This window comes from Clinocottus analis, unplaced genomic scaffold (genome assembly GCF_023055335.1).
Source record: "Clinocottus analis isolate CAN_PGR_092001 unplaced genomic scaffold, fCliAna1.0.p SCAF_10, whole genome shotgun sequence".
NCBI classification, from domain to species: Eukaryota; Metazoa; Chordata; class Actinopteri; order Perciformes; family Cottidae; genus Clinocottus; species Clinocottus analis.
The window spans coordinates 8,034,419-8,052,882 of NW_027175821.1; the positions used below are offsets into that span (position 1 = coordinate 8,034,419).

The window sequence follows — 18,464 nt, forward strand, 5'->3', positions numbered from 1 at the left end:
AGGGCGGGTTATGTCTTCGCCATATTTGTCTGATGTTGCCTTCAGGTGCTGTCGGAATATTTAAGGTACTCTAATATATAATTATTTTGTATATTGTAATATTGTGTTATTATTGTTCAATGAATGTACTTCAGTGTAAGACATTTGTCCGGACCAGGTACTTCAAGTATAAAAAAGTAAGAACTCACTGTAGCTTGTGTAGAAATATATTTATTATTCGGTAATTCATTAATGAACAATGAATTGTATTTGTATTGTATGAGATGATCACATGATTTGTTTAAAAAATATTTCACAGTCAAGTAATCTCTAACGATAATTTTTGTAGAGTAAAAACAGCATTTGCCTCTGAAATGTAGTGGGACAATACTGTGGGCTTGGACAGCCGAAAGAAGAAGAAAATTATAATGCTCCAATGAAAAGAAAAACCTTGAAATTGTACATAGGTATAATACTTGTCTGAGTAAATGTACTTAGTTTTAATTTAAAGGGCCATCGCTTCTAGTACTGCTCTGGAAATGAACATGTTCAAGGAGCACTTAAAGGCTACACTAGTTGTTTCGTATTGTCATCTGACATGAGAAACAGACTGAATACCACACTATCCACAATAGCAGAGACACAAAGATTAACAATCAAATGCACTTTAATAAAAAAGAGCCAATGAGAAGCAAAGCTGTATGAACAATCACAAGAAAACCTGAATATCCTATCACAATAAACTTGATTATTTCACAGATTTAGTTGAGGTCAACTCCAAGCACTGCTTGATGTTCACCATCACCATCAGAAGAAAAAATGAATCATTAAAGTGTTACAGGGACAGTATATGCCAAAATCAAAAACACCCATTTTCTATTACCTGATGTGCTACTTATCAATCTAAATTGTTTTGTTGTGAGTTGCCTAGTTTTGGACCATATGACACTCGGTTTTTGATGCTCAAAGCATGCAAAATGGTCTCATTCCAGAAATCGTGACCCGGTTACTCAATATAATTCATGTTGGAACTATTAATAAATAGTGCAGCTAAAGAAAAGAAGGGAAATACATATTTTTTAATTTGAGCTAGACTGTCCCTTTTAAGTTTTGAAAAGAATGCCTCATGAATCAACAAAGTTTTTGACACGATATCCTCAGATTTTCTTTGACAAGGAGGGAGGTGGCTCCACCAGCTTGTTGTGAACATGCATCATCCCTAATGAAAGAGCAAGAATTAGAATATTTCTGGGATTAGTGCCTTTATTGCCAATATTCAGCCTTAATGCAAACGGCTTAAACTCCTATATTACACTTTAAATGAATTGCAACCTACTGTGGCTTTGTGATTTAGTCTCACCTTTGAAGTACTTTACAGTTTTGACCCGCAGTTCCAGGGTGGCGTCTTCATCGCAGACAAAAACTGTCTGCGGGTGCTGCTGGAAAGCAGACACTGTCCACATGTGATTCACCCCTTCCTCTATAGCTTTGTATAAAGCAAATGCCTTGTGTGCTCCAGTGATGAGAATCATGACCTGAGAAGAAATTGAAAATGTGACCTGTGACCTATGTGATTGAGCAAGATCAACTTGCAATTTATGTTTTTTTTCATTCTCATGAGTAAGATAACAATGTTGTTGAGCAATGCACTGTAATTGCAAACTCAAAATGTGGGTAGAAAAAGACCGTTCATAACAAATGGTATGTAAAACCATCAAAGCTTCTAACCTCTTTTGCCTCCATGACTGTGCCTACTCCCACAGTCAGCGCCATAGTGGGCACCTTTGACAGATCTCCATCAAAGAATCGAGCATTAGCCATGATAGTGTCCTTTGCCAGGGTCTTCACCCTGGTCCTGGACACCAGGCTGGAACCAGGCTCATTAAAGGCAATGTGGCCATCGGGTCCAATACCTGATGGGACAGGAGGAGTATTTTGAATTTCTGTCGCTATACTTTAACAATGGCCAAAAAGTCATTTGATACCAGAATGTGAAACCAGAAGTGTGCAGTTGGTGATGCCACATTCATGATCACCACTGTGACCGGCTGACCTCCGACAAAGAGCTCGATCCCCCCAGCAGCTGTTATCTTTTCCTCAAAAGCTGCACATTCTGCTTGCAGGTCAGCAGCGTTGCCATCTAGGATGTGCGTGTTCTCTGCTTTTATGTCGATGTGCTTGAAGAAGTGGTTCCACATGAAGGAGTGGTAGCTCTCCGGGTGATCTCTGGGAAGTCCTAGACAGGATTTGATGGCGGTTTCTTATGCAAGATCACAGCTTTAAATAATTCCTCAATGTATGTGTGGAGAAATAACGATAAAGACTTACCTACATATTCATCCATGTTGAAAGTTTTGACGTACTGGAATGAGATCTGGCCCATCTTGTAGTACTCAATTAGTTTCTTGTAACAACCCATGGGGGTGCTTCCTGAGGACAGGCAAAAGTAACAGTAAAAAAGTACCGTACTTACGTAGGCACGCGTACTTCATTCTTTCAGTTTCCTCTACCTACACTCCGATGTTGTTATTCACCAGATTAATGCGGCTGTAGTGGCTTTTTGCAATATTTAAAGTGTATTTGCTGAGCATATAATGTTACAACATAATATATATTGTTTGATTATAAACTACTATTAAATGTGCATGGAGAAGACAAACTAAAACATTTAGACAATGCTTACAGGTTCATGCAACACTAGCTTAACTTTCTGCAAGACTCATGACTCATTTTAATAATACACTTTTCCATCTTTCCAAGTGAAGTACATTAAGAACAAATAAGACCAGCTGTGCGGGGGTTGCCAGATCCGACTCACCTGTAGGAAGCCCCAGGGTGAGATATCTGTCCGGGCCAGGACTGAACAATAAAATCTTGTTTCGTATGTACTTGGCAGCCCACTCGCTGGCCTGGTCGTAGTCATTGAGGATGATCAGCTTCATCTTCCTGGAGAGAAACACAAGAGCAGAGGAAGGGCTCGCTCGTCTGGAGTTCAACACCGAAGTAACGCTGGATGAAACGCGCCTCAATCAGACTTTAGACTCATCAAGGTAATCATACCATCCGGCGACAGTAAAAACGAAGTCGCCCAGAATGCAGAGAGGTTGATCGACAAGCGGCCAAAAAGTCCTCTTTGACGACTGTGACAAAAACTAACTTTTACTGAAACAATAACAACAACAACACCCGATCAAAATGAGAAAATGCTCATCGTTTACACTTTACCTTTAGTATCTGTGTCTTTTACTGGCGGCGGACGGAATCATGTGACTCCTGGTGGAGGATGCAGCGCGTCCACTGCGGAGGTGACGTCGACTGAACATCGGCTCGTTAGCTCGGAGCTCGATAAGGATCCTTTAAGTTGAGAAATGAGCTCAAAGTCCTTTTCTTCATAGAGACTCGTCCCGCAGCGCTCTGAGCAACATGTATGATTAAGCAAGTCATGTGAACAAAATCTATTAGTCTCAAAATCTATTAGCGATGTACAATGATTTTTGCATTACTCGATGAACATATTTGGATTATTTAGCGATTATGGAACATTTTGAAGAAAGTGCGTATAGCATAAAAATATTGTTTTTTTTTGTTGCCAAATTCTATATTCATGTGCAAGTTACAAGACCCATTTTGTGCGTTTTTTTTTTTTTACAAAGAGTTTGAAATCTTAAAATTCATAAATGCTGGTCCAACAAAAAGGCCAGGATAACAGTAAAAGCATGCAATGACAATGATATACGTTTGTAATTATACAATCAGTTTATGCCTTAGTGTCCCCTATTTATCTAATTGTTTTTTCTATTCTGTGGTTGCTCCTCAGGCATGTTAGTATACATGTATTTTGTAAAATTGTTGAGGAACTATAAAGAACAAAGTATGATGAGAGAGAATTACATTCAACCTAGTTTTTAATGACAAAAATTAAACTAGCAGATGATTAACTGCGGTTGCTACACAACATGTTAACCTAACATTTAACAATTTTAGATTCCAACTCAACCTCATCAACTGATCAGTTTTATATTTTGCCCATGATCAAGCGTTACATCATTTCAAAATCATTTACATTAATCAATTGAGATTTTAATTAATTTAACTGACAAAAACCAAGAGTTGTATTGTCACCTATGTTTGCCAAAAAGCACAATTGTATAGACTTGGAGACTAAAGACACATCAGAAATCAGTCATTAAACACATTTTCTGCGAAATGTAAATTCCTGCTTAGGACATCTAAACCCTCAAATTCCCAGAAATATGACCACGGACATGACCCCTTTATCCTCAATGGAAGTGGGACAGAAGCTATGCCTTTGTGAAGCTGTGGGAATATTTGTCCAAAGTAAGAAAGATGAAACAAGTGATTTTCAATAACTTTATTAAAACCATATTGTGACACAGACCAGAACACTTACAGGGCACACAACAGAAATAAATACCATTATGTGTACAGCGCTCATTGTCAAAACAGGCTTATTGCGGCTGGCTTTTGATTTATGTTATCCAGAAAGAGAGAGGGCATGCTATGTCATCAGACAGTTACCACAGGAGCTGGGCTCAGTGTGCTAATCACCCTGCCTGCTTTTCACTGTGTAGTGCAGTTTCTGAAACATTTTACCTGCTCTGATATACACCGAGGCTGCATCTCAATCTGAAACAACCAGCTCCCGTTTAGCTTTGCTAAGCGGGGCCGTTGGGCTGCTTTAATTAATCAAGGTCCATGTCAGGCTTGGTTCCTGTGGTTTCTGAGCTGGGGTTGCCCGTGTTCTCGGCTGTTCCCTTGTCGGCAGATTCTTCCTGGGGTTTCTCCTGTCCGTTGACAGGCCCATTCTGCTCTTCAGGAGTGTCCTCCTTGGGAAGCTCCACCTTGGGCTTGGGCTTGGTCACAATGAAGTTACAAGCGGAGAACAATTCCTAGAAAATTACACATAGGGTATAATGAATGTATGCAAGCTATACAAGTCAAGTTTACCATCTAATATGTTCACTTTAGCTTTAACAGTTGCTCTAATGCCTATGTATTGGGCAAATCCAGTGGTCTTTAGCAACTTGCATCATTATTTTACATGCCCTGCATTCTAGTCACTTTTATCAGTACTTTGTATTATGGTCTTCTGATGGAGTAGACGCTTACCCTTGTTTTTGCTTGAATATCTTTAACCTTGACGGAGGGATCCATCGTCAACTTCTGTTTGCTTTGCTGGTTCATGGCGCTGTTCATCCACATCATTGCATCACCAGTCTGTTTGTCCACTTTCTTGACATCTGCCTCGTCTAAATGGTCGTACTGCTCATCCTGGAAGTCAAAAATGTATATATATATATATATAAAAATATATTTACCGTAGGCGTCATTACTTTTATTTGTAATAAAAATGCCAGCATCCTTAAAAACAAAGATTTACCTTCATTTTGTATGCTTCCACAAATTTCATGTACTGCTGGACTTGTTTTCCCAACTCCTCAAATGCTTTAGGTCTCTCTTCGGCCTCTGAATACCTCTCCTTGATGGGCTGGCCAAGTTTCTATAGCAAACGTAACACCAATGTCAGTTAAAGAAGTCGATATATCAACCTAACAATGTAGGACAAAAAGCTATTACTATAGAAACAATTACCTTTAACTCCGTCAGTTTGTCAATGTACACCTGTTTGGGTTGGTCCTCTCCATCTTCATACAGCCAGTTTTCAGTATCCTCCAGCTTTAATGACAGGGCACCTCGGTCCTGAAAATATAAATGTCCTATTATGAAAATGAAAGACAAATCTTTTGGGCAGCGATTCTAAAGATGCTACCTTTTATCAAATTTTTTTTCTAATTTTTATCTAATTACTCACAGAGTCGCTGGCAAACTTCTCCAGCATCCCGTGCAGCTTGTCCCTCATTTCATACACATACTCCTCAACATAATTCTTAGCGTCGTTTCTCTCCTTCTCCAGCTTGTCCTGCATGATCATCTTACCCTGAAGAGATTCCAAACAGTGACTTTAATAGCTAAATACTTAGAAATAGATCAAGTCATTAAGCACAAGTGGATTTCGTAATGCCTGTACGTGATGACTGAAAGTTTAGTTACCTCATTTTCTACAAAAAGATTGAGCATGTCATCAGCGAGTTGCCACTGTGGACTGTTGTCAATCGGAAGCTCAATCACTTTTGTTTTGACTTTGGGCTTTTTGGCTTGTGGGGGCTGGTCAGACTTCTTCTCCCCTTTGCCTTCCTCTGTGGCAGTCTAAAAAGAGTAAAAGAATAAGCATTGACATTCAAAATGAGTCAAGACACGCAACAGCTGTTCATTAGAACATCTGTACAATTTCATGAAATTCAGTGCGTTAAATCAAAGTTGAGGTTTTTTTACACCGTCAATTATTTTTTAGGACGCAATGACAAACATTGTATTATTCTGTATATAGTCTTGCAAATGTCTCGCACCAATTACACATAGACACGGATAAGAAGTTGACCATTATAAGTTTCTCAAAGACAGAATTTATGGGCAATTGTATCTCATTGTAAAGACATCTCCATAACAAAAGCGGAGCATCTTACGTCCATCTCCTCATTCTCACGAGTCTTTTCTTCCGCTTCTTTCTGACCATCTCCCTGAACCGCCTGCTCATCCTGATCGGTCTGCATCTTGCTCTGCAGAGGATAGGAAAAAAAAAAAAAAACTTGACTTGTTGGTTTTTGTCTCAAGACAGTACAAATAGTTCACTGATGCTCATACACTTAGTACCTCTCCATCTTTGTCATTGGCCTGTTCCGTTTCCATAGGTTCCTCTGTCTCATCAGACTTCAGCACTTCAACCAGGGAGGCACTGGACACACTGAAGATACCGTGGATGTTTACCCGCACTTTGACTTTGACCTTTGAGCTCTCTCCGGATGCCTGCGGGACAACCTTCTGGATCATGAACTGACCTGAAGGGAAGGAAAAAGGCAATAACAAAAATGTGTCAGACAAAACGGATTCATCTCTTGATGCCATTAGTATTGGGAGATGAGGTTAGTAATTGGCTTTTGCTCATTAGTTTGATCACATCTTTATCAACTTTAATTTTTTTTCCTCAGGAGTTTGGGTCGCAAACCAGCTTTAAAAAGGGGAGTGAATATTCGACAGAAACAGAACAGGATGTTTGTTTTAAAGTCTTTCTTTCCACTGTACGACATCACTTAGGGCCGTTTAGCCGCTTACCAATAGTAGGATCGGGGTAGGGCAGCTCATTAGCCCGATTGTAGTAGGCCTCCAAAGAAAATGGCTCTTTCCGGTAGAAGGTCAGCACTTTGGAGAAAGGTGCCGCGTGGTTCATAGGAAATACCTCGCAATCACTGCAACAAATTAATGTTATAATAATTAAACAAAATAAATAATTAAGACAAGGAAGGAAAAAATAAAAATGGTGGGGAAAAAAAGATTTTATTTTTTACCTCAGACCTTCTTCTGCAGCAGAATGCCACTTCAAAGAGATGGGATAGGTAACAACATCTGTGATGGAGAACTCACGCACTTTGAAAGCAGGTGACAGGATGGCACACTGTGGAAACACACCCAGGGGTCAATCACAAAACATCTTTATTCTTTTGAGTGGAAAGAATAAAAAAACAGCCATTTTATGCCAATTGATGCTTATTGAAGTGTGATGTGGCAACTTTCTAGTGAGCAATGAGAAAGGTGGAGACCAGGTTCAAAATGAAAGTATCACATACCTGCAGGGCACACCCTCTGGCCACAGCTTCATCAGCATTCAGAGTAGTGTTCAACTCCTTCCCAAAGTATTTGCTGATCCTCTCTTTGACGGATGGGATCCTGGAAGCTCCTCCCACCATCTCTACCGCATAGATGTCTTCCTTTTTCAGTTCTAATGGAACAAAAATACAGTATTATCATGCAAACATATCCAACACAACACAATAAAGTTCTAAAACTGATTGAGCAAGAAAGGAGAAAACGATACATACTGGCTTGTTCCAGCAGACTCTGCAGTGGAGGCTCAACTCGGGCAAGAATAGCAGCACACATCTCTTCAAACTGACCCCTTGTGCAACAGAAAAGGTGAACATAACTTTAAAACCGATAACTTTAAAACTAAGCAGTAGTTGAGAACCATTGATATCGTTACAAAAAGGCAACAAATTATGTATGGTTTGACCTGTTTAGTTTTCCAGAGACATCAATGTCATTCATGAAGCACTCAATGTTAAGCGGCAGGTCAGAGGAGTTGGCGCTCATCACTCTCTTCAATTTTTCACACTCCTGGTAAAGCCTGACCAGAGCCCTGGGCTTTGTCTTGGCATCAATCTTGTACTTCTTGCTGAATTCCTCACAGAAGTGCCTCACCAACATCTCATCAAAGTCCCTTCCTCCAAGCTCTGCATCACAAGCTGTAGCAAGGACCTGAGAGGAGGAGGAGGAAGAGAAGAAGCCAAGAGAGTCCGGATGAGACAAAGCCTCTGGTTGACAATGAATGTTTAGCTTGTTGCTTTAGATACACACCTTGACTTTGCCCTTGTTAAAGGCACACACTGATGTCTGGTATCCAGAATGGCCCAGGTCCACAAACACCACATTCCTGGCCTTCTCCTCTGGAGCAGGGAGATCCTGTTTATAGATTCCATACGCCAGTGCAACTGGAAGAAAATTTGTTACATTATTAATGCACTCTACTGGAATCAATGTCAAAGTGTGCATTCTGGCAACTGCAGTCAACATTCAGTAACATGCTCATCCTTGCCCATGCCCTGCCCCAAACAAACTAGTGCAAACCTGCAGTCGTCTCATTCATAAGCCTCAGGCAGTTGAGACCGGCAATCTGAGCAGCATCTACTACCGATCTCCTCTCAGTATCCGTGTAGTAGCAGGGAACCTGGTCATAATAGAAAAGCATTTGAAATAGACATATTTTTTTAAATGTACGTGTTTTCAACTAACCGCCTGATTTGACCTCAGAATGACATGACCAGCCATGCAAGTAAAAACACCTGTGTGGGTGGAGTATTTAAGCGTTTATGCTGACGAGGACTACATATTCCACCCGTCTACTCAAGATCAAAGACAGCATCCATAACTGTGCCTTGATATGGAAAACTTACAGACACAACACAGTCGGCCACAGGCTTCTTGAGTGCCTGCTCTGCAGTCTCCTTCAGCTTGGTCAGCAGCATGGCAGTGACCTGTTCAATGCTGAACACCTTCTCCTCCTCCATGTAATTCACCTTTAAAAATGGGCAGACGTGAGGACATTATTACATTGCTCCAGATGATTCTTACTATGTCAACTCAAACAGAGTATTCTGTACAGCAAGTGACTGAATGAAAGGCCAAAAGTAAAAATGAATCCATTATACTTCTCCTGAATCATCATGGCTACATTTCAAACTTTCTTTGGTGAGCTAGTGAGATATTTCACAACTTCAAGAAACACACATGTTGCGTCATGGGTGCAATAAAGTGTTGATCATCTACAAGATCAGAAAAAAGGGCAGGTGTACTCTCTTCATAGATTATCACTCTTTATTATCGGTGCTCCATTGAGTCACTGTGAAGTAGAAATTAGTTATTGTTATAAACCAAATAAACAAACATCTCAGAGTGCCTGAAGAGTATTTATATTCTTCAAAACTGTATTTGGCAGGTTGATAATTACCTGTGTTCCTGGCCTACTGATAAAAAAAAAAAAAGATATAGGAATCATTATAAGTCTCTTAGAGTGAATATAAAATGATATCATAGGACGACTATTTGGAAGTATATCCAATGTTTCTGGGCCGTTACTAAACATTCTATCACATAAATGAAACTGTGAATGTTCCCCATTCTTTTCTTACCTTGATGCCAGCCGATCCTGTGGGCATTTGTGCAATATCATAGACCAAACTGTTTTTGAGGCGCTGCACAAAGGGATCCGAAAACGCCCGGCCATGAAACCTCTTGAACCCTTGGACTGTGTTCTTGCAGTTTGTAACGACCTGTTGGCGAAAGAAAGGACAAACAACTCTATTAAAAAAACACATGTATGTGTAAACAAATGATGCATTTCTGACTTGAAAACTTGCTGTCTGTTGGTGCTGTATTTGATTGTGTGCTGTACCAGTGCTTCCAGTTGTTCATGCTCAAACTTCACACAGTAGAAATAACAGGTTCTTTTGTCAGATTAATGATTAGATATCCATAGTCCCACACCCTCTCATCGAAACATACCTGGCTTTTAGCAGCAGCACCGATGGATCGATTCCTTGGTCCAAAGGAAACGCATGCTCTAAAAAGAGAACACACAATTCAGCTCGGTTTAAAACCACATTTTTTTTGTTTCACAATGATGCAGCTTCGTATCGGGTTGGTTCACCCGGTAACACAATGGCACGTGACTGTGATGGAGAGTTCGAGTCATAATGTAATTAATGTTTGTGAATAGGTAGTCTAAGTTTCTTTATATATTTATTCTGCGGGTTAAGAGTCTGAAAATTAAAGTAATTGACCGAGCCGTTTCACAGGCAAGATCCGGCCTCCTCCCATCACGCGCTCATTCATGCCTGCAGTACAAAAAAAAACATCCATCACCTGACTGAACAGGTAAATTATTATTCTTCAGACGACCTCCATGACATTATTGTAATAAGACACCACAAAACGACTACATCACGTGGTACATGGGTTTCTTTCTACTCACAACGGTGTGGTCTCAGCTAGCGTTAGCTTTAGCACTCACATGCCGTTTCCTGTTTCGAAATCCGTTAGCAAGCTAGCGAGCTAGCTAGCTATGTAGCATGGTAGCTACACCACATATGATGATGGGGGATGAAAGAGGGGCTTTTTTACATTCTTTTTTACATTCTTATCCGCAGACAATAGAACAGAAAACACACATAATAATGTATCCCATCGTACTTACGGTGTACATCGATCGCTGTATTCATTAGCGACCGTTTCTATCCCCCCGGCTCTGGCTACCGCGACATAGCAGTTCAGGAACCCGACGTCAAACCCGACAACTGACATCTTCACGCGCTAACGAACCGGCGTAAAGTACAGCGATTACACGGGAGAACGGGAATGTGGGTGGGCGCTAAATGTGACAGCAGCAGCTACGGTGGGTTTTCAGTCAACGGACGGTGAGACACCCGTGTTCTTGTTCCATGAAGCTGGGTAGCAGCATGCGGTGCGCCGGCTGATGCGTGAGAGCGTTCAGGAATTTTCTCTGTGCCACCGACCAATAGCGTCCAACTGCGGAGCACGAGACGCTGCGACCACGCGCCCCCTAGCGGCTGGGAATTCCAATCGCAAAGTTGCTATATCAATTTCCCTCACTACGATTATTCTAACCAGTGCAGATAACTGCAAATGCGTATTGGCACATGCCTCCTGGTTGTCTTAAATGTAATTCATTGGATACCTGACAGTCTCTCACCGTTAAAATATTTGCTCCATTTAAGTGCCGAAACCACAACAATGTATACAGTATTGTCTTTGACATGTCAGAAAATAGATTCCAAGTCCCCATTAGTTCTCAAATATGTACCCCAGGGGGTACTTGAGATTAATTAGCATCAATTCAAAAATCCTTTAAAAGGGTTATTTAATAAATATTCAGTAATTTCAGTGTACGTTCTTGAACTGAATCGTATATATTCTATATTGAATCAGACACTGATGGCACAGCGCTGTGTATTACAAAGAATGACGGAAAACAAATTCCACAGGAGGAAAAAAAAGAAATCACTGAAAAATGGTTGAGGACCACTAATTCATTCCACCCACAGTCCAAAATCAGACAATATTAAATTCACACAAATAAACATTAGAAAAGAAGAAAATTATCACACTGGAGATGTTACATAAATCATTGGCATGTTTGCTTGATAAATGACTGACTAACAATGCAAATTGCAGTATTCCTAATTTTGATGATTGACTATCACTAAATGTGTATCATAAAGTGTAAAAAAACAACACTAATTTGACACACACATTAATCCAATCACAAAAAGGCGGAATTGAATTAATCAAGACTGCTTTCACATAAGTATTTGTTGTCTTTATTGGTGAAACATACAGCTGGGATTAATAACACAGGGTAGCTTTCATTAAGGTGAGTTTATTTGTCATTCTCATAGTCAGCTGGCTTCTTCCTCTTCTCCCGTTCATATTCAGCCTGGGCCCAGTTGTATGACAGGTACAGCATGACCATTGCTGCAACAGAAAGATTATAAAACAAATTAGCACCAGGAGAATTTCTCTTATCCATCAATCCATCTAATCTCTGCAGAGATCCTAAAAAAAAAGAGGATTTTTAATCACATTTTTCAAATGTAATTCAATCACCCTATCAAAACAGACACACCATTTACATAAGAAAAAAACATTGTTGGAAATACATATTTCTGCTAGAGTCAACAACTAAAACAAATGTTATGTGAATACACAGCATAACACAAACATTTTATTCATATCATCCACTTCTACCTGAAATCCCAAATTACCTTTGCTATTTTATGTATACAACCCCGTTTTAGTCTCACATGTTTAGTAGTTTAGCAAAATAGTAACTGCTGACAAGGTGGTGTGCATAGTTCTTGCAATTTAATTTAATCTAAATATTATTGTAAATAATGAACATAAAACAAAAGTATGCTTGAAATATCTTTTTTTTTTAGTTAGTGTCTTGTTGACATCAGGAAAAATATATTTAAATAAACAATTCTAAAGTGTATCACTACCTTGCAGTGCATGTAGAATATTGAATAGAAATGTAAAACTCACGAGGGACAATTTTGAAGACAGAGGTTGTGAACCTTCTCCACACATTGGGGATTCCCTGGGAGAAGTAGTTGGGGAAGGCCTTCTGCTCAAAGGGGGACAGACTATATGTAACCACATGCCTGATCCTGGCCAAGCCTCCAAAGTGGCGTCCCATGTTTACAAAAGAGCTGACCTGAAATGACAGTAGGACATTTACATAACAGTGTATTCAATGCAAAAAAGTCTGTGTTTACACCATGATGCTCAAACATCAAAAATGATGGCCAATGTTTTCCTGACGTTGAATTATTTAATGTTAAGATGATGGCCATGTTATCTGCCCAAATGACTTTATTTTGCAGCGGTTTACATTCTTATGATGCAAATTTGAAAATTGTACCACAGGAATGCATTACTGTTTTTGTTTGGGTAATGTTTCCCAATGCGTGTCCCTGTGTTGCATAATGACAATAAATTATCATTGATAATATCATTGATAATGCATCATGACATTCTCCACTCTGTGCCTCTTGATAGAATGAGGCACAACTATTGTCTGTGTATCTCTATTAAACCACCCTGTGATTATAGTGTAACTGTTTAATAAAAAACACTTCATTTGCAGCTGAACTATTAGGACTGATAAACAACTTTAGAACACAAACATGGGGTTCACCGTCTGTTTTCTATCCAGAACTAATCAGCTGCTGTAATAATTCAGGAAATACAACGAGCTAATATATCTAATGTTACTGCAGAGTCCGAGTGTGACCTTCTTTAACGTTGGCTTTTTAATGATGATCCTTTGGCTATCTTTTGGTACTTTTATTAGCACGACTTGCTGGATATTATGTAATCATACGTGTATGAGTTAATTTAATCTCACCTTTTTCTTAGTCATTTAAAACATGTTTTACAGATGTTAGTTGACATCAGAGTTAATCCGTAACGTTACTAAAACCCTCGTATTTTGTTAATTAAATCTTCCATGGAAAAGCCCGATTTAGGAACCCGTTTAACGTTAACTAACTACATGATTGCACAATCCAAAATGAGCTGTATACGTTAGAGACCAGACCGAGCACCAGTTAGCTGCTAAGGTCCTTGACCCGCTTCCTAGTCTGGCACGTTAACGTAGCATTCTAGCCGACAGGGCAACGCAAACGTTGGTGAAACTTAGTACAAAAAAACAGATAAATCCCACACAATCACGGCGATAAAAGCTAACGGAGGCAAAACTACACCGCTAGAATCGTGACATTGGAGCTTACCGTGTCGTCTGAAAAACAGTGTCTACTGGCACACTTCCGGTGTCCTTCCGCTTTATTCAGGCGTCGGTCGGTTGCTAACACAGAGGGCCTTGCTGCCTCCTGGCGGACTGGAGTTTGCTCACGCTATGGATAATGGCTCCACCAAGGATTTATTCACAGGTCTTTTAATATTCCTGCCGGAGACCCGTTTAATCTACAGTGGTTGTGGTTATTGTTGATAGTCATTATGCCAATGACCATCTTCAAGAACCACAATCAGGGGTTGATGACAATGAAAAGGTAAATTATACTGCAGGAATGCCTCAGGCCACAGGAAGCCTGCACTGTAAAAACTGGGATTTGCATTAATTAATATATACTAAATAAATAATAGTAACCTTTACATAATAAAAAAGACTATGTACTGTTTTGAATTACATTGAGCTGAATTCAAGAAATGTTTATTAATTATTAATTACATTTTACTTAATTTGGAGTGAATAAAATCAGCTATGAGTTACTGAGTAGACTTTAATTATATTCCATTAGTAAAGTCAAAGCTGCAGGAAATTGATGAATTTTACTAATTTGGAGGTCTCTGTTTTGAATCAACATACACTTCCGCCTCACGCATTCTGCAGCACATGAACATCTTCTGACACGTGTTGAAGGGGGGCTGCCGTTTTCCCAAGGTAAGACCTGTTTAATTATTGTTAGTTAACGAACAAATTATAACCAAGTTGTTGCAGCAGTTGAATGTTCTTTTGTGCTACTGAAAAGTTAACAAAGTCATTTTCATTGTGAAATGTATTAGTATTTACTAAATATATTTGGTCTACATAACTCATCATTTGGTGCTTGATTACTAAATTAAACACATTTTAATGTTCAGATTTAATTAATCTATTCAATACTTTTTAATTATATTGTCACTTTGTTGCCATAATGTTATTGAGTTACCATTGGTCACGGAGATCTAGATTATAATACCAAAAACTTTACAGCCAACTTTACAAGTCTGAGGTTGAGCTTAAAGATCTCCTGAACTGACATCCAGGTTCACTTTATGGTCTTGACCATGAATGAAAACATGACCTTTCATCTGATACAAGCCCCCCCCCCCCCCCCCCTCCCCAAAAGGATCTTCAAAAAGGTCTGGCAAGCATTTCTTTCTTTTCTGCCCAGTGTGGTGGAGTCTGTGAATAGTGTGTATTTAGCAGGACTATTAAGACTCACTCTTCTCCTCTTCTTATTGCAATTATGTCCTCATTTCTACATTTACAGGTGTACGCAGAATACATTTTTGCACGTTATGTTTATTTTCCAACTTTTTAGACAGGCTACATGTTTGCTTTTTTGAATACACCTAAACTGAGCACAGAAAGACAGTGAATTCATTACATTTATATAAATAGACATGACAGGCATTTAGTACCATTCAACAAGTACAAATTCATTAGTATGTACTCAATTCATACCTACAGTCACCAGAAGTAATAAATACACTGAAACCTTGAAGAACTTTCATTCTGGACATTATGAAGCTAGCTGCCATTCAGACAGTTGTCTCTGATCTCCAAGAATAAAACATGTAAAAGGTTTGACAAAAGTTTGACTGCTTTTTTTTTTCTCCATATTTTGTCCGGAACAGGGCTATTTAAAAACTTGTCAATTGTGTTAAACTAAAGAATAATGACAGGCCAGCCACCCAAAATAAGTTAGCAAAAATATAACTTAAAAAAAATACAACACAAATTTTTCTTCAAGTATGCCATTCAATACAATGTTGCAAACAGTAAGTTGAAAAAATAGGATGCATTGGCATCCTCTTCTTGTCACACCTTAACAAAAAGGAAATAAATGCCACCTTTCCACATTGTTCACTAGGATAAAATACTTCTTGTTTAAGTAAACACACTTGATTAAGTAAACACCCCTGCTCCAGATCAAACTTTATGCACAAATATTTGATAAATTCATGAAATCCCTGAGGCTGGTCAGAATATCCAATACTTGGATAGAGTCCACATGTGATGACTGTTGAGGTTTGTGGTGATGTTCTATTCAGCCTGTCAAAAAGAAGGAGGGGAGGAAGAAAACACACAGCCTTGTTGGTAGCTGACTTAGCGACATGTGCATCTGGTGGCAATCATATCTTCAAACTCCTTGTAGGCATAGGAGCCATCCTCTTCAAACATCATGACACTCAGGCGGCTGTAATGGGAAGGAACGCACGAGGGCCTGGGCACAGGCGAGTTTAGCTTGTCATAGATTATGTTTTGCACCATGGTGTGGACAGGTGAGCCATAGATGTAGCTTATGGTCCTCGGGCAGATGCCTCTGCAGTACCTGGGATTGTACTTTGGTGGGTAAACAATCCAGTGATCCAGTTTGAGCTGGCTGAAACGCACCGAGAAATTATACAAGGCACAGTCGCTTGTCGGGTAGTCAGTGCTTGAAAGGAGCTCCGGCAGGTGGTGGCTCGCCAGACCTTTATCGCCTCGCTTGCTTTTTGGGGATTCCCTCTTCCATCTCTTTAATTGGCCAATCCTCTGCTCTGGTTTGAAGACCATCTGCTTCTGAAATGTGTTCACTGCAGTGGCTGGCATTCGATCTGCTTTAGCATTAAACTTCTGGTGGGCAATTTTACTGGTGTCGTAGAGATAAAGCAGCAGAAGAGGGGACTGCAAGGTGAACTTCAGCGGGGCTTTGCGCCAATCACCACTGGCTCTTTGTTCCTCTGGGCAGGTGACATTGATGAGCAGGTGTACATTCTTCTTCTGAAACTCTAAGAGAGGCTGGAGAAACGAGGTGACGTCCAGCTCCACCCAGTTCCTCTTGCTCTTTGGATCTGTGTTGATTGTAAAGTTCACAGTGTGATGGACCCCAGTACACAGCGGACACTGGTTTGAGTGCTCCTGCGCCCCAAGACTCAGGTAGCATACAGAGTTGACAGGTGCTGCATGGTCAAAATTGTACAGCAGGGCCGACTGCGTAAGCTGTTCTTTTATTCTTACTTGATCAAGGCTGTAGGAAAGATCCTGCATAAAATTCCCTGAAGGAGAAAATAAGAACTTTTAAAAAAAGGCACCGTGTCACCAGGTCAGTCACACAAATGTCTAAGTGCTCACGAATACACTATTTAACTAATCCAGATAAAACATGTCCATTTTATACATAAGCCAATTTAAGTGCACAATGTCACCAATTTCTTTACAACATGTTGCATGAGTTTTAAGGGAGGTACAAATGCCAACTTTAATGAAATTGGTCAATTTAGAGAAATTTGCACTCAACTGTTTTCACAAGTTCAAAAGCGTGACTAACACAAAACTGCATAAAACCGATAATGGATTCAATACCAGAAGTATCTACTTAGGACTTCATATATTGCAATCAAGTTTTACAATGTTTTATTTCTAAATAGTGTTTCTTCATCACTAGAGAAAGTGATTTTCACAAATACATAGATTCACAATTTATAAATATTTCCCTTTCCTTTATTTATTGCAACAACAACAAATCTTGAAATTGAAAATGTATGTTTTTTAGTTCATTTCTAGAGGATTGATAATGTTAACCCGACAATGTGCGTTCCAGACACAGCCCAGTTATGTTGTGTGCAATACAACGTGTGAGGTCAGCGGTGCCGTTTATCTTGCTCACCTGTATGACTTTGCGCAAGACACTCATCCTGTGGCTTGATTAGTCGGACTGTGTTGTAGGTCGTATCCCCGTCCAAACTCCTCTGCACTCTGGAGACCTTCTTGTAAACCTCCTTGAGATATGTCATGTACCTGTGCTCGGGTTTAATCTTTCTCTTCAGTCCTTGCTTCCACCGCGACCCTCCGTGCTCCGAGAGGGCCTTGAGCAGCGGGGAGAAGATACTGCCGTACGGGTAGGTGAAGCCACCCAGCGTATGCAGCGCATTAGAGGCAGCCGGAGAAGTTCTCACCAGCGGGCCGGTGCAGGTGAGCAGCAGCAGAAAGAAAGCCGTGCGGAGAGAGCCAAGGACAGCTGACGTCAGCGTTTGTATTTCCATGATAAATAACGAAACCAGGGCAAACGCAGAGAGGCTCTCCGCTGAGAGCTCGAGGTAAACAGGACTGCAAGCACGTGCTGCTGCTGATCAACATGCGCAGGTGTTTGCAATCAACGCTCATATTCCTTCCCCAGGTAAGAGGCAGAATTTATAACTTGTTCAGATTCAGTCACGATATCACATTCAGGAGGAGGCTGGTTTTAACACTTCTGTCGTCTATCCTGGAGCCAAATAACTGTATTTTAATGTAAAACTCTAAATGAAACTCTAAATAATAAGATTAAACATTACGATTTAAACAGCAACATCTCTAAAAGTTACTTTTAAACACACTTTTTTTCCCCAAGCACCAACGCTAATATTTTAAAGAAACCTGTTTAGTTATTTTAGAGATAACGTTTAGAAATATCAATGACCTTTTGATGTAAAAGAAAAGAAACATTGAGTTTGTTGGGATTAGC

The 18,464-nt window shown here is 39.9% G+C and overlaps 4 protein-coding genes across 5 annotated transcripts; all 4 read right to left on the minus strand.

Annotated features, from left to right (window-relative positions):
* Positions 1-211: 211 nt before the first annotated feature.
* On the minus strand, positions 212-3,326 carry gnpda1 (glucosamine-6-phosphate deaminase 1). 2 transcript variants are annotated; one of them, XM_068583495.1, is made up of 8 exons: positions 3,205-3,220; positions 3,040-3,119; positions 2,798-2,925; positions 2,308-2,409; positions 2,033-2,215; positions 1,708-1,892; positions 1,340-1,514; positions 212-1,198 (listed from the first exon to the last, which is right to left on the minus strand). In XM_068583495.1, exons 3-8 carry the CDS (start codon positions 2,919-2,921, stop codon positions 1,137-1,139), a joined length of 831 nt encoding a protein of 276 aa, XP_068439596.1. In that variant the 5' UTR covers positions 2,922-2,925; positions 3,040-3,119; positions 3,205-3,220; the 3' UTR covers positions 212-1,136. The 2 variants fall into 2 exon arrangements, with proteins under 2 accessions (XP_068439596.1, XP_068439587.1); XM_068583486.1 differs by lacking the exon at positions 3,040-3,119 and having other exon boundaries at positions 3,205-3,326.
* A 1,010-nt stretch (positions 3,327-4,336) lies between these two features.
* Positions 4,337-11,177, minus strand: hspa4b (heat shock protein 4b). Its single transcript, XM_068585599.1, has 19 exons — positions 10,865-11,177; positions 10,174-10,231; positions 9,801-9,941; positions 9,066-9,188; positions 8,740-8,839; positions 8,470-8,603; positions 8,126-8,370; positions 7,935-8,011; positions 7,683-7,834; positions 7,404-7,510; positions 7,171-7,304; positions 6,712-6,896; positions 6,525-6,617; positions 6,052-6,207; positions 5,813-5,938; positions 5,593-5,700; positions 5,381-5,500; positions 5,110-5,271; positions 4,337-4,889 (listed from the first exon to the last, which is right to left on the minus strand). The coding sequence occupies exons 1-19, from the start codon at positions 10,969-10,971 to the stop codon at positions 4,683-4,685; spliced, it is 2,535 nt and encodes an 844-aa protein (XP_068441700.1). The 5' UTR covers positions 10,972-11,177; the 3' UTR covers positions 4,337-4,682.
* Positions 11,178-11,985: 808 nt separating this feature from the next.
* uqcrq (ubiquinol-cytochrome c reductase, complex III subunit VII) lies at positions 11,986-14,136 on the minus strand. The gene is made up of 3 exons (XM_068588620.1): positions 13,983-14,136; positions 12,733-12,904; positions 11,986-12,162 (listed from the first exon to the last, which is right to left on the minus strand). Exons 2-3 carry the CDS (start codon positions 12,884-12,886, stop codon positions 12,068-12,070), a joined length of 249 nt encoding a protein of 82 aa, XP_068444721.1. The 5' UTR covers positions 12,887-12,904; positions 13,983-14,136; the 3' UTR covers positions 11,986-12,067.
* Positions 14,137-15,997: 1,861 nt separating this feature from the next.
* On the minus strand, positions 15,998-18,003 carry gdf9 (growth differentiation factor 9). Its single transcript, XM_068585648.1, has 2 exons — positions 17,628-18,003; positions 15,998-17,016 (listed from the first exon to the last, which is right to left on the minus strand). The coding sequence occupies exons 1-2, from the start codon at positions 18,001-18,003 to the stop codon at positions 16,085-16,087; spliced, it is 1,308 nt and encodes a 435-aa protein (XP_068441749.1). The 3' UTR covers positions 15,998-16,084.
* Between the last annotated feature and the right edge of the window lie 461 nt (positions 18,004-18,464).